Raw genomic sequence first — 14,634 nt, forward strand, 5'->3', positions numbered from 1 at the left:
ATAAAAAAATAAATAACCAAAGGGAGCAGTGAACCTAATTGATCAATAGATCTTTCAGAATCATATGAATTTCTAATCTTTGCCTACCTCAGTTATCGAAAGTTAAAGATGTGAATTATGGTTTGCCTTCTTTCACTTCCCCCCCCCCCGCACTCTTTCAGCGATGGTACATGCCGTTGCTAAGTACGCGTCAACCAAACGCGAGCCGGTCCCCACTGCTTGATTGACGTGGGCGGTCGGCCAATGGGGTGGGCAGACGGCGGGGATTGGACGAATCGCGGGCGGCGGAAGGTGGGACGGGGCGTGTGGGCAGGTTAGGTTGCGCGCGGGAAGCGGCGGGCTTGCGGAGAGCGAGAGACGGCGGCGGCTCTGGGAGAGAAGAGAGGGGACGGCCTGGTGCTCGGGTGCGGGGCTTGAGGAAGCAGCGGGTGGGTGAGCGTGGTCAAGGGGAAAGGTCCCCCCCCCCCCCCGGTGGCCGTTCACCCAGTGAAATTGGGTGGGGTTATTCGGCTACGTGGGGCATCACGGTGCGAGTGGGTGGGCAATTCGGCCACGGGAGGAGGGGGCATCGCAATCACACAAAGTGCGAGATTCGGCCACGGGGGGCATCGCCATCTCCATGAGATTGCGTGGGCGATTCTACCAGGGGTGGCATCGCCATCACAATGAGAGTGGGTGGGCAATTCGGCCTCGGAGGGCATCACAATCGCATTGAGATTGCATGGGCGATTCTTCCATGGGGGGGGCATCGCCAACACAGCGAGAGTGGGTGGGCGATTCTGTCACGTGGGGCATCGCAATCGCCGCGAGAGTGGGTGGGCGATTTGGCCATGTGGGGCATCACGATTGCAGTGAGAGTGGGTGGGCAATTCTGTCACGGGGGGGCATCGCAATCGCTGTGAGAGTGGGTGGGCGATTCGACCACGGGAGGCATCAATGCTGAGTCCACGCCTGTGTTTCCACCCCCCCCCCCCCCCCACCGCCCACAATCATTCCAGCAGGGCCTGCCCACCTCCCAACCAGGCGATGCAGGGCCCCAGTTTGTAGTGGTCCCATATCTTTGCGCCCCCCCCCCCCACAATATTTAGCTCAGAACAGATCAGGGATCAAGCCTGGGATCTTCCTTGTCTGCTGTGCGTCAGTCCTGCGCCAGGCAGTGCACAGAGTAATTTACTGGGCGTGAAGCTCCTTCGGACCGTCTAATGACTTGAAAGGCGCTATATAAATGCAATCCCCCCCGGCCACCTTTCATCCTGGTCTGTTGGAATCAGTACTACACTGGGCAGTGTACAAAGAGTTACTGCGAGGGAGAGCTGTGACTGTATTTAAAGGATGGTGTTCAATTTGGACCCCATCCCAGTATATTGTACCCAAAAAAAAAAAACAATCTGGAACAGCAGGCCGGTGATATTTAAGATAATTTTTATCCCACTTCTAATCATTTTTATTTTCTTTCAACAGCTTGGAGATATAATTGCACGTTGCCTCCGCTGAGACTCGCTGGGTCTTGCCGCCTTGCCTTGAAATACAGTCCGCTTGACTGCCTGCACCATGGAAAGGGGTTCTTCTGTACAAGCCAACTATGTTTTCCGGGGGATTGAGTATATCATCACTATGATGGTGACTGGAGACGTGTTGGAGGTGGATGTCGAGGACAAGCTGACGTCCGAGCAATGGAGGGGGGAATTTGAGGCTGTTTGTAAGTACAAAGCTGCCCTTTCTCGTGTGATCATTATGATCTTCTACCTGCCTGTCCTGCGTTTATCCATTCCGCCTTCTTAATTGTCGAACAGCTCAGAAATATTTTTCCAAGCTCTCTCGATAGTTCAGTGGCTAAATGCTCAGCCCAGTGTTGTACCGAGCAAGGTTCATGTCCTTATCTGTTCAGAGCTGTTTTGACCTCGGCCAAAGCAGGCCGTAGTGGTGCTGTAAGCGGCCTCTGTGTTCAGTGGTGAGGTTTCTTGTTTGTAATCACTGTCAGTGCTGCTAGAAAGTGCATGCGCGTGGATGTGGGGCTCCGCTCTAATGTCCTTCGCGGCCATACAGCCTGCTGACACTGTCTGGGTCTGCGTATAAGGGATGGCCATTTTGAGGGTGCACTGGAGGAATCTGTGGAACTGTACTTTATGAATCCACGTCATTCATGACGTGCTGTTGCCGAGGGGGGGGGGGGGGGAGCGGTGGTGGGGATGAGGTTAAACCTTGTGTGGGGGAGGTTAACAGATGCCTGCCAGATCTAACTGACTCTGTCCGTCTTAACCTCTCTGTGGCAGATATCGAGGACGTCACTCACAAAACCGGAAACTTCAAACAGTTCTCAATTTTCTGTAACATGCTGGAGTCGGCCATCACAAAGGTACAGTCTGGTTCGACGGAACAAATGTCTATTGTTAGCGTCTATTCTGCACTACTTTAAGCCCAAGTCCAGGCAAGACTTGAGGACTTCTCCCATATCTGAGGACGCTCCCCGTCTCATCTCTAGCCTCCAGTTCCCATCGGTTCTCGTTCTCTCTTTCTTTCTTTCTTTCTTTCTTTCTTTCTTTCTTTTTCTCTCTCTCTCACAACTATGGTCATAGTCATAACGGCACAGAAGGAGGCCATTCGGCCCATCGAGTCCGTGCCGGCTCTCTGTCGAGCAATCCAGTCAGTCCCATTCCCTCGCTCTATCCCCGTAGCCCTGCAAGTTTATTTCCCTCAAGTGCCTATCCAGTCTCCCCCTTGAAAACATTGAGTGTCTCCGCTTCCACCACGTCTGTCGGCAGCGAGTTCCAAGTCCTCACCACTCGCTGCGTAAAGTTTTTCCTCACGTCCCCCCCTGTATCTCTTGCCCAAAACCTTACATCTGTGTCCCCTAGGCCTTGTACCATCAACTAGTGGGAACAGCCTTTCCCCGTCTATCCAAACCTGTCATAATCTTGTACACCTCTATCAAATCACCCCGCAACATCCTTTGCTCTAATGAAAACAAATCCAGCTTCTCCAACCTGTCCTTGTAGCTAAGATTCCCCCATCCCCGGAACCGTTCTGGTAAATAATCTCCGCACCCTCTCCAGGGTCATTTCTCCTCTGAATGATCTTCTCTTGTTCTCCCTATCACAGCTACACCTATTCTAGTAAAAGAGGTTTTATGCTCAGAGATTAGGAATGCAGGTACTTCCCATCTGTTACACGCAGTGTCCATTCCAAGCACCCCTTGTCAAAACTGACTCTCAGAACACATGTACCGGGGTAGGGAGTGGAGACAGCAGTCCTTAAAAGTAATGGGTCAGATCTGAACTCTCACTCCTCCCGATCCCTGGGTGTGGGCTGGTCATTCCTGATGCTGTGAGGGTCAGGGCAGGAATGCAGATGGCGGCGGCTTTTTGATGTCCTGGATTGATTTCTTTCAGAGCAGTGAATCGGTGACACTCGACCTACTGACCTATTCTGATCTGGAGTTGCTAAGAAACCGGAAGACTGGAATTGCAACGAGACACATGCCGCCACCGAAATCGGGAGCACTCAACGCCAAACGCTACCTCATCCTCATCTACTCGGTGGAGTTTGACAGGTATGTCGGAAGAATTGAATCTCCACTTCTATCAGAACTTATCAGCCAAGTCTAGGATTTAATCTTTCACCCGACATAAACCAACTGACCGGAAGAAGTTCACCGCTAGTGGTTAATGTGAGAAACCGTGTGTTCTAACGAAGGGTCAGTGACCTGAAACGTTAACTCTGTTTCTCTCTCCACAGATGCTGCCGGACCCGCTGAATGTATCCGGCATTTTCTGTTTTTATTTCAGATTTCCAGCATCCGCAGTATTTTGATTTTACAATCTTACCCTACTTGGAAGATATCAAGGGCATAATACAAAACTGCAATATTTAATTGCAGCCATATCAGTACGATTGTCGCTATTCTAAGATTTAGTATCAACGATTGCCATAAAGTAACTGATAGGAGCATAAGAAATAGGAGCAGGAGTAGGCCATACCACACGGCCCCTCGAGCCTGCTCCGCCATTCAATAAGATCATGGCTGATCCAATCTTGGCCTCAACTCCACTTTCCCACCCGATCCCTTGATTCCCCGAGAGTCCAAAAATCTATCGATCTCAGCCTTGAATATACTCACTGACTGAGCCTCCACAGCCCTCTGGGGTAGAGAATTCCAAAGATTCACTGCCCTCTGAGTGAAGAAATTCCTCCTCATCTCAGTCCTAACTGGCTGTCCCCTTATCCTGAGACTCTGACCCCCTGGTTCTAGACTCTCCGTCGTATTTGCTGTACTGACAGCAAACTTGGTAGCACGGTGGCATAGTGGTTAGCACTGTTGCCTCACAGCGCCAGGGACCCGGGTTCGAATCCGGCCTCGGGTGACTGTCTGTGTGGAGTTTGCACATTCTCCCCGTGTTTGCGTGGGTTTCCTCCGGGTGCTCCGGTTTCCTCCCACAGTCCAAAGATGTGCAGGTTAGGTTGATTTGGCTATGATAAATTGACCCTTAGTGTTAGGGGATTAAATATGTGGGGTTACGGGGATAGGGTGGGATATGTGTCGGTGCAGGCTCGATGGGCCGAAATGGCCTCTATCTGCACTGTTGATTCTGTGATACTAGGCACTTGGTCTAAGCGTTAAACAAAGCTTTAATCAACTGTTTCACAACATGGAGGTCTAGTTGTGTCCTTCACTAGGCCAATTTGAAGGGGGGTGGGAAATCTGGGGAATACCTCTCCCACTTCCCCTAGGGCGAACAAAACTAGTCCAGGAGATCACTCTGGTTCTGACAATACTATGCAGTGCCTAGCTCTTGTACGAGATGATCTCCGCCCCAGCCAGAAACAGGTCCCACTCTCCCTTGAAGGAATATAGGATTGGGGCTTGTGGTGGGATTGGCATAAGTGGGAGATGTGTCGTGACCCACAGATCGTAGTTTGAACACAAGGTTTGAGATTTTTGAGATATTCTCTTAATTGTTTGTCAAAATTAAGAACCAAAAATTGTTTTCTCCCCCTTGAAAAAAATCTGTCTGTCTCAAAGTCGCAGCTTAATCTCTTTTGATGTCTGCAGGATACACTACCCACTGCCACTACCCTACACCGGGAAGCCAGATCCAGTTGCTCTCCAGAAAGTAATCCGAGGACTGAAAGAGGAACTCGCCGCTGTGAGATCAAAACAGGGCAAGGATTACCGTGACACCGAGCTCAGGCGGTTAAGAGCAGAGTGAGTCTCAGCAACTTCCACTTTTTATTCCCCCCCCCCCTGTTTTTCCCCTTCCTCTTCCTCCCTCCCCCAAATGTCTCTTCTTCTCATCACCGCCCACCTCTCAGCAGTGACATTATATAATTAACACTCTCCACTACAAGATGTGCAGAGACTCTACTTCTTGAGGTGCAGTGTTACAACAGCACATAAGAACATAAGAATTAGGAGCAGGAGTCGGCCATTTGGCCCCTCGAGCCTGCTCCGCCATTTAATGAGATCATGGCTAATCTTTGACCTCAACTCAAATGAGAGGGGATCTCATTGAAACGTATAAAATTCTAACAGGACTAGACAGACTAGATGCTGGAAGGATGTTCCCGATGGCGGGGGAGTCCAGAACCAGGGGTCACAGTCTACGGATAAGGGGTAAGCCATTTAGGACAGAGATGAGGAGGAATTTCTTCACCCAGAGAGTGGTGAAACTGTGGAATTCTCTACCACACAAGGCAGTTGAGGCCAATTCATTAAATATATTCAAGAAGGAGTTAGATATATTTCTTAAGGCTAAAGGGATCAAGGGATATGGGGAGAAAGTAGGGACAGGGTACTGAATTTGGATGATCAGCCATGATCTCATTGAATGGCGGAACAGGCTCGAGAGGCCGAATGGCCTACTCCTGCTCCTATCTTCTATGTTTCTATCTATGTAACTCCACTTTCCCACCCAATCCCTATATCCCTTGATTCCCCTAGAGTCCAAAATATCGATCTCAGCCTTGAATATACTCAAAGGCTCAGCATCCACAGCCCTCTGGGGCAGAGAATTACAAAGATTCACCACCTTCTGAGTGAAGAAATTCCTCCTCATCTCAGTCTTAAATGGCCGACCCCTTATCCTGAGACTGTGACCCCTCGTTCTAGACTCACCAGCCAGGGGAAACATCGGGGTAGATTTTGCCGAACCTGTCGGGAAGAAGGCGGGACTTCCCCTTTTGGGTTTTTGACCCGCCTACTTCGACGTCCGGCCAATCCGCGCGATTTTCCCGTGATTGACCTTGTTGAGCTCGCTCAGCAGGCCAATTAAGGGCCACCCGGCAACAGGTGACGTCACAGACTGAAATGTCATCTGTCAAGAGTTCTTTGACAGATGAAATATCCGTGTTTCACAGCTGTTTGAAGCTGTCAAACACTGACACTCTGAGTTCTAAGCTGAGTCATTCTTCACAGACTCAGTTAGAACTCACACCGGCACTCAAAGCTGAAGGCTGTCACTTTTGACAGATTGCAGCCGTTCAGCTTTCAGTACCGGCTGAGTGATGCGCTCCCGACGGCTACAGGAAGAAAGGCTGTTAAAGTAAGTACAGGTAAGTAAAAGTTCTTTACACACTTTAGACACACCAAACACACTTACCTTTGCACTCATGCACCCATCACTCACCTGAGCGCCGACATCGCGACCCCTCCAACTCCTTCAACCCGACGGCCCACCTGCTCTACCTGGCGTGGTTTGGAGCCGTCGGGGAAACCCACACGACACCCCTCAAAATAGGGATTAGGCTAAAAACTGCCTGTTAACTACCCGTTAATTAGCACTAATCCCTTCCCGCCTGGTTTCGGCGGGTCCCAGTGCGGGGCGGGTACCCGCCGCCCCCGAAACTTACGTGGGGCGGGGTTTTGGGCGGGATGGTGTCGGGACCCCCAAAGTCGGGATTTCCCCCCCCACGCCTGAAACCCCGCCTGACGGCTCCCCGAAAATCTAGCCCATCCTCTCAGCATCCACCCTGTCAATCCCCCTCAGAATCTTGTATGTTTCAATAAGATCACCTCTCATTCTTCTAAACTCCAGAGAGTATCGGCCCAACCTGCTCAGTCTCTCCTCATAGGACAACCCTCCCATCCCAGGGATCAACCGAGTGAACCTTCATTGCACCGCCTCTAAGGCAAGAATGTCCTTCCTCAGATAAGGAGACCAAAACTGTGCACAGTACTCCAGGTGTGGCCTCGCCAAAGCCCTGTACAATTGTAACAAGACTTCCTTACTCTTGTACTCCAGCCCCCTTGCATTAAAGGCCAACATGCCATTTACCTTCCTAATTGCTTGCTGTACCTGCATGCTAACCTTCTGTGTTTCCTGTACGAGGACACCCAAATCTCTCTGAACACCGACATTTAATACAAAAGCACAATACTGCAGATGCTGGAAATCTGAAATAAAAACAGAAAATGCTGGAAATACTCAGCAGGTCAGGCAGCATCCGTGGAGAGAGAAACAGAGTTAACGTTTCAGATCGATGACCCTTCGTCAGATTCCTGACGAGATGGGTCATCGACCTGAAACATTGACTCTGTTTCTCTCTCCACAGATGCTGCCTGACCTGCTGAGTGTTTCCAGCATTTTCTGTTTTTATACCGACCATTGAATAGTTTCTCGCTGTATTACTCCGCCGTGTGCTCCTCAGGTTCGATAAGCTGCTGCAGGAGAAGCAGAAGCTGGAGGACATGACCCTGCAGCTCCAGGAGCAGGTGAAACTCTCCGGCACAGCGACTGTAGCCAAAGATGTGAAAATCCTGAAAAAGATTATCCAAAGCTTGGAGGAGGAGCTGATGAAGGAGAAAACACAAAATCAGAGAGCAGCGAGGAAACGGAACCAGGAATACCGGCAGATCCTGGATGAGGTGAGACTTGAGTTAACCGTGCAGCGTTTGTGTACAGTCGTCTTGAACATTGCAGAGTCTTGCCTCTGTTCGATAAACTTTAACGGGAAATAAGAAATTTGGCAGATATCGAGAAATCGAGACCTTTTTTACTTGTGAAATTTTCCTCATTTGAAGTGAGGAATCTCGGAGCTGGAACGGAAACACTTCCCCCTTTCCCCAATTCCAATTCCCCTTTTGAAAGTTACTATTGAATCTGCTTCCACCGCCCTTTCAGGCAGTAAATTCCAGGGCCCAGAAATTCGGGTCTCCACAGGTGAGTACGCACGGGGTACTCACCGGTAGGCCCGATGGAAGTGCCGGTTTCCTGCATGCACTGCGCATGCGCGGGAAACCGGCACTTCCGTTCCCCTGAAAGCAGGGGTTCAGAGGTCGAACGCGTGCGCGGGGGAGGCTGCGCGTGCGCATCGAACTTAGTTTTTTTTTTACAGGTTTTCCCGGGAACGTAAGCCTGCAGAATTTAGAAATATAAAAAGCAGGCGTAAGGCCTGCTTTTTACAAGGTAAGTGGTGAATTAATTAAAATTAAAACATTTTTCCCACAGGTTTATTATTTTTAAATACTTTAAAGCAAGGTAAGTTGATTTTTAGCCCCGTTAGAAAATAAAAAAAAAAATTTCAAAAATTTAAATTATTGTTTAAAATAGTTATTTCATGTAATTTATAGTTTATTTAAAAAATGTGATTTAAAAAAAATTTATTTGAAGATTTAGTGCTATTTTGGGGCCGTAGTATTTATAAGTCTTGACAGCACTTCCTGTCAGACTTATGAATGGAGCATTCCCTCCTCCGATTGGCTCCCCATGGCCCACGTGATCCCTGGGGACGCATCGAACTAACTGCGCCCCTGGGATACGCAAGCACTGCGCGCCGGCAGCTGGACCAGGCCCCGGATCGCAATTCCACGGGGGCCCACAGCTCAACGGCCGGCGCGCAAGGTAAGTGCAGGTCGGGGGGGCTTGCACTCGCGGGAAGCCCCCGACCCGAATTTCTGGGCCATTATATCACAATAACTCGCTGCGTGATTTTTTTTTTTCCTCGTCTCCCCTCTGGTTCTTTTGCCAATCACCTTAAATCTGTGCTCTCTGGTTACCGACCCTCCTGCCACTGGAAACCGTTTCTCCTTATTTGCTCGTATCAGAACCCCTTCATGATTTTGAACACCTCTGTCAAATCTCCTCTTAATCTTCTCCGCTCTAAGGAGAACAACCCCAGTTTCTCTAACATAAAATATTAGCTTCTCTAATCTTGCCACATAACTGATTCTTTTTGCTGATTTATTTTTTTTCAGCTGGAAGAGGTAAAGGCTTCCGAGCGGAAACTGAAAGTGCGCGTGAAGAACCTGACCGTCGAGCTGGCCTTGTACAAAAGGGGGTGAGTTTGCGACAGAAATGCCACATGTACTGAAACCTGATACAGGAAGCGCGGTGCCGGTTGACCAAAAAGTCCGGATTACAGAGAGGTATACTTACCAAGGTACGAGAGCCCCGCACACGGCCACAGGTGCAGGAGTCCCTGTTGCACGGCCACAGGTACAGGAGCCCCAGTTACACGGCCACAGGTACAGGAGCCCCAGTTACACGGCCACAGGTACAGGAGCCCCAGTTACACGGCCACAGGTACAGGAGCCCCAGTTACACGGCCACAGATCCAGGAGCCCCGGTTACACGGCCACAGGTACAGGAGCCCCAGTTACACGGCCACTAATATATAGTAAAACTTACCTGAACCTACTCCTGAATTTTGCCAGTTAAGAGAGAGTTTCCTGTAGATAACCAGGAATCTGATTAAGGAGGCTGGATATAATTAAAAATATGACCGCGAAGCTCAAAACAAAAATATATTTTATTACATCGAAGCTATGGCACAGAAACAGGCCGTTCGGCCTGACTGGTCTATGCTGGTCTTTATACTCCACACTAGCCTATTCCATGAAACCGGTGCGGCTGCAGGCGGCAGTGTTGACACCGGCAGCCCATCTATGGCTGTTCACGAATGAGCAAGGTCCAGGTAACAGGACTAAGGACCGTGACCCTATTAACTGAAGGTTCACTGAGAAATTAGCAGAAGGCAATTCCAGATGAGGAGGGCCATTCAGCCTATCTTGGGTCACCCATCCAGAGGTGACCCTAAAGTCCGCCCCACCCCCATCGCACCATTTCTACAGGGGATTGACGTTTCCCCTCTCGTTTAAACGGCACCTAAATATCCGGAATTCTCTATTAACCGGCAAAATTCTCACTCCGAAAACACCACCTCGATAACCGGCAATGTTGCCGAGTCCGAGTCTCCCGCGGTGGCCGAGTTAGTCAGTGGGGCACGGTGGCATAGTGGTTAGCACTGTTGCCTCACAGCGCCAGGGACCCGGGTTCGAATCCGGCCTCGGGTGACTGTCTGTGTGGAGTTTGCACATTCTCCCCGTGTTTGCGTGGGTTTCCTCCGGGTGCTCCGGTTTCCTCCCACAGTCCAAAGATGTGCGGGTTAGGATGATTGGCTATGATAAATTGACCCTTAGTGTTAGGGGGATTAAATACGTGGGGTTATGGGGATCGGGTGGGATATGTGTTGGTGTAGGGGTTACGGGGATCGGGTGGGATATGTGTCGGTGCAGGCTCGATGGGCCGAAATGGCCTCTATCTGCACTGTGGGGTTTCTGTGATTTCTGTGGGGGTAGTTCTCCAAACTGCCACTACTCGGCTTCTTGGCACTGTCGGAAGTCGGAACACCTCAATACCCCTGTAACAGGAGTCTGACTCTCCCGCACTGCCGGTAGTCTCTTCTGATCCGCCATTTTACAGGGGTACTGTGTGTCTCCCACGCTGCTGATAGTCACTGCATTGCATTACCCTCAACTGGCAGTACTGTACTTAATCAAGCATCTTCCACCATCCATTTAACACAACATTCTGGAGGTGAGTACCCAATTACTGTATACTGCACATTTCTTGATTTTTTAAATTTTTCTTTGTTAAAAATAGCCTCGGTAGATAACCCTCTCCGTCATCCGGAATTTTTGATCAACCGGCAACACGCCGGTCCCGTCGGTGCCGGATACCAAAGTGTTTCCTGTAATACAAAAAGCAGAACACTGCGGAGGCTGGAAATCTGAAATAAAAGCAGAACATGCTGGAAATGCTCAGCCGGTCAGACAGCAGCTGTGGAGAGAGCGAGAAAACCGAGTTAACGTTTCGGGTCGATGACCTTTCGTCAGAACTGGGAAAAAGTTAGAGATCTTAACTCGACCTGAAACGTTAACTCTGTTTCTCTCTCCACCGATGCTGCCTGGCCTGCTGAGTATTTCTCGCATTTTCTGTTTCTAATTCCTGTTTATCTATTACTTGCTTTATTATATATATAAACCATCCAAACCTACATCTGTTCTTTTCCCCAAACCCCAGCGATGTGGCCATTTTATCTTGTAAGCCACAATTTCACTCAGCCTCCCTACCCGTGACCTCCAGTGGTGCAGTTCTGTGGGTTTTTAAAAAATTCATTCATGGGATCTGGGCGTCGCTGGCAATTTATTGCCCCTTGAGAAGGTGGTGGTGAGCCGCCCTCTTGAACCGCTGCAGTCCGTGTGGTGAAGGTGCTCCCACAGTGTTGTTAGGGAGGGAGTTCCAGGATTTTGACCCAGCGACAATGAAGGAACGGCCGATATATTTCCAAGTCAGGATGGTGTGTGACTTGGAGGGGAACTTGGAGGTGGCGGTGTTCCCATGCGCCTGCTGCCCTTGTCCTTCTAGGTGGAAGAGGTCGCGGGTTTGGGTGGTGGGTGGATGAGAATATTTTTCTTTCAGAGGGGACTGGGATCAAATTTTGTTTGATTACCCTCCTGTGAGGCGCCTTGGGACGTTTTAATATGTTAAAAGTGCTATTTAAATGCAAGTTTTGTTGTTTGGGATGTTGCTGATCTTTACCTGGGTCTTAACTGGTCTGATTTAGCTATAATGTGATATTCGTCCCTCTTTGTTTTGATGATCCCAATATTCCCTAAGGTCAGATGTTCCTGCTATTAACAGCTGCAGACTTTAAACACATTCTCCCCTCTTCTCTCCGCCCGCCCCCGCACCCCGACCCTGCTCTCCCCATCTTGTCTGGCTGACGCTCTGCTTTTCCTTTTCAGTCGACTCACTCCATTGGGACCCTCTCCACAAAACCGATCGAATTTAAATCTCAGCTCTGGCCGGCGTTCTCAGACCAGGACAGACTCGGCCACCAGAGTTCGAGAGGACAGTCAGCCGGCCTCGCGGGAACGGAGCAAGCCGCGGTCGGGGCCCCGAGAAAAGGAAAGGCCCGCGTCCAGAGAGAGAAGTGGCCGGTGGGCCACGTTCCGCGAGAGGGAGCGCTCCTCCTCCAGGGAGAGCCAGCAAGGAAATCGTTGCCGTGCGGCCAGACTGTCTCCATCTCCAATAGGTACCGCTTATCCCCAAACTATGGCCCTGTGCAGAAGAAACTCGTGCAAATCAAGTGACAATCATAGAATAGTACAGCACAGAAGGAGGCCATTCGGCCCATTGAGTCTGCGCCGGCTCTTTCGAAGAGCAATCCAGTCAGTCCCACTCCCCCGCTCTTCCCCCATATCCTTGCAATTTTATCTCCCTCAAGTATTTATCCAATTCCCTTTTGAAAGCTACTATTACAACAGTGACCACACTTCAAAAAGTACTTCATTGGCTGTAAAGCGCTTTGTGCCATCTGGTGGTCGTGAAAGGCGCTATACAAATGCAAGTCTTTCTTTTATTAAATCTGTATCCACCGCCCTATCAGGCAGCGCATTCCAAATCCTAACCCCCCGTTGCGTTTAAAAAAAAGTTTTTCCTCCTGTGGCCTCTGGTTCTTTTTGCCAATCGCCTTAAATCTGTGCCCTCTGGTTATCGACCCGTCAGCAGGGGGAGTTCTCCCCGGTGTCCTGGGGCCAATATTTATCCCTCAACCAACATCACTAACACAGATGATCTGGTCATTATCACATTGCTGTTTGTGGGAGCTTGCTGTGCGCACATTGACTGCCGCGTTTCCCACATTACAACAGTGACCACACTTCAAAAAGTACTTCATTGGCTGTAAAGCGCTTTGGGACGTCTTGAGGTCGTGAAAGACGCTGTAGAAATGCAAGTCTGTCTTTTTATTGGAAACATTTTCTCCTTATTTATTCTAACTGAACCCTTCATGATTTTGAACACCTCTATCAAATCTCCTCTAAGCCTTCTCTGCTCTAAGGAGAAGAAAACGCAGGTTCTCCAGTCTCTCCACATAACTGTAATCCCTCATCCCTGGAATCATTCACTGGTCCTTTTTTGGTTATAGGTTTTATTAACATCCCCCCCCCCCCTGGTGAATTTAGTACTTATTAAGGTGAAAGATGTTAGTGTTACGATGTGGAACACGTCACCATTTTGGGCATCCCGTGTCTGTATCATGCACTTCCCAAAGCCAGGCAAACAACAGGCTCGATGCAGTAGAAATCTCTCTCTACACTGCCCCCCCCTCTTCCCCCCCCCCCCCCCCCATCAATGTGTTTCAGTCCTAGCTTCAGGAGAGCACCTCGGACTGTACCAGTGTGATATTTCCATCGACCGCAGCAGGCATCGTACGGCCTCACTGAGCAAGCTTAACCCCAGAGTTGAGTGAGTGACTTGTGAGATTAACTGTTTGTTTAAGCTGATGGCCCCCCATAAGCCAGTCCAGCCCAGTGGAGGCCTTTCTCACTGCGTTAGCTTTGTGCCTGGAGCATACAGACTATTAGCCACCTTACTGGAGAAACAAAACAAGTCTGCTCCCTGTACACAGAACCCCCTGCTGCAAACTATAACCTGCACACAATAAAAATGGTACAAAGTAAAAAGATTTATACAGCGCCTTTAACGCAGTAAAACATCCCAAGGTGCTTGACAAACAAAATTTTGACACTGAGCCACATAAAAGAGACATTAGGACAGGTGCGAGGTAGGTTTTAAGAAGCATTTTTCTGTGCTGTTAATTCTATGTAATTACATTTTTTTTTTCTTACATAGAAACACAGAAGATAGGAGCAGGAGTAGGCCATTCAGCCCCTCGAGCCTGCTCCGCCATTCAATGCGATCATGGCTAATCATCCAAATTCAGTTCCCTGTCCCTGCTTTCTCCCCATACCCCTTGATCCCTTTAGCCTTAAGAAATATATCCAACTCCTTCTTGAATATATTTAATGTATTGGCCTCCACTGCCTTCTGTGGTAGAGAATTCCACAGGTTCACCACTCTCTGGGTGAAGAAATTCCTCCTCATTTCTGTCCTAAATGGCTTACCCCTTATCCTTAGACTGTGACCCCTGGTTCTGGACTCCCCGGCCATCGGGAACATCCTTCCTGCATCTAGTCTGTCTAGTCCTGTTAGAATTTTATAAGTTTCGATGAGATCCCCTCTCATTCTTCTAAACTCCAGCGAGTACAAGTCCAATCGACCCAATCTCTCCTCATACGTCATTCCTGCCATCCCAGGTATCAGTCTGGTGAATCTTCGCTGCACTCCCTCCATGGCAAGAACATCCTTCCTCAGATAAGGCGACCAAAACTGCACACAATACTCAAGATGTGGTCTCACCAAAGCCCTGTACAACTGCACCCAGGATTGAATTATGTACATTTCCAACCGGTATTGGAACCCCAGCAAAACTGTGGCGGCCCTTGAGTCCCCCGACTTGTAGTTTGCAGCTGCCAGGCTCCCGGATACCTCTTGGTATCACCAGATCCACCAG

At 49.5% G+C, this 14,634-nt stretch overlaps 1 protein-coding gene across 2 annotated transcripts in view; it reads left to right on the top strand.

Annotated features, from left to right (window-relative positions):
* The first annotated feature begins 320 nt into the window (after positions 1-320).
* ccdc61 (coiled-coil domain containing 61) overlaps positions 321-14,634 on the top strand; it is a 38,763-nt gene continuing 24,449 nt past the window's right edge. Inside the window, exons 1-8 of one of the 2 annotated variants that reach the window (XM_085973309.1) lie at positions 321-428; positions 1,462-1,699; positions 2,274-2,356; positions 3,390-3,550; positions 5,051-5,203; positions 7,645-7,861; positions 9,191-9,273; positions 12,023-12,312. In XM_085973309.1, coding sequence (XP_085829435.1) covers positions 1,552-1,699; positions 2,274-2,356; positions 3,390-3,550; positions 5,051-5,203; positions 7,645-7,861; positions 9,191-9,273; positions 12,023-12,312 — 1,135 coding nt within the window. In that variant the 5' untranslated portion in view covers positions 321-428; positions 1,462-1,551. Of the gene's footprint in view, positions 433-1,461; positions 1,700-2,273; positions 2,357-3,389; positions 3,551-5,050; positions 5,204-7,644; positions 7,862-9,190; positions 9,274-12,022; positions 12,313-14,634 lie in introns of both variants that reach the window. The other variant, XM_085973310.1, reaches the window with a different exon arrangement.

This window comes from Somniosus microcephalus, chromosome 34, assembly GCF_052327205.1.
Source record: "Somniosus microcephalus isolate GS21.2 chromosome 34, FLI_Smic_1.0, whole genome shotgun sequence".
In the NCBI taxonomy this organism is placed as follows: Eukaryota; Metazoa; Chordata; class Chondrichthyes; order Squaliformes; family Somniosidae; genus Somniosus; species Somniosus microcephalus.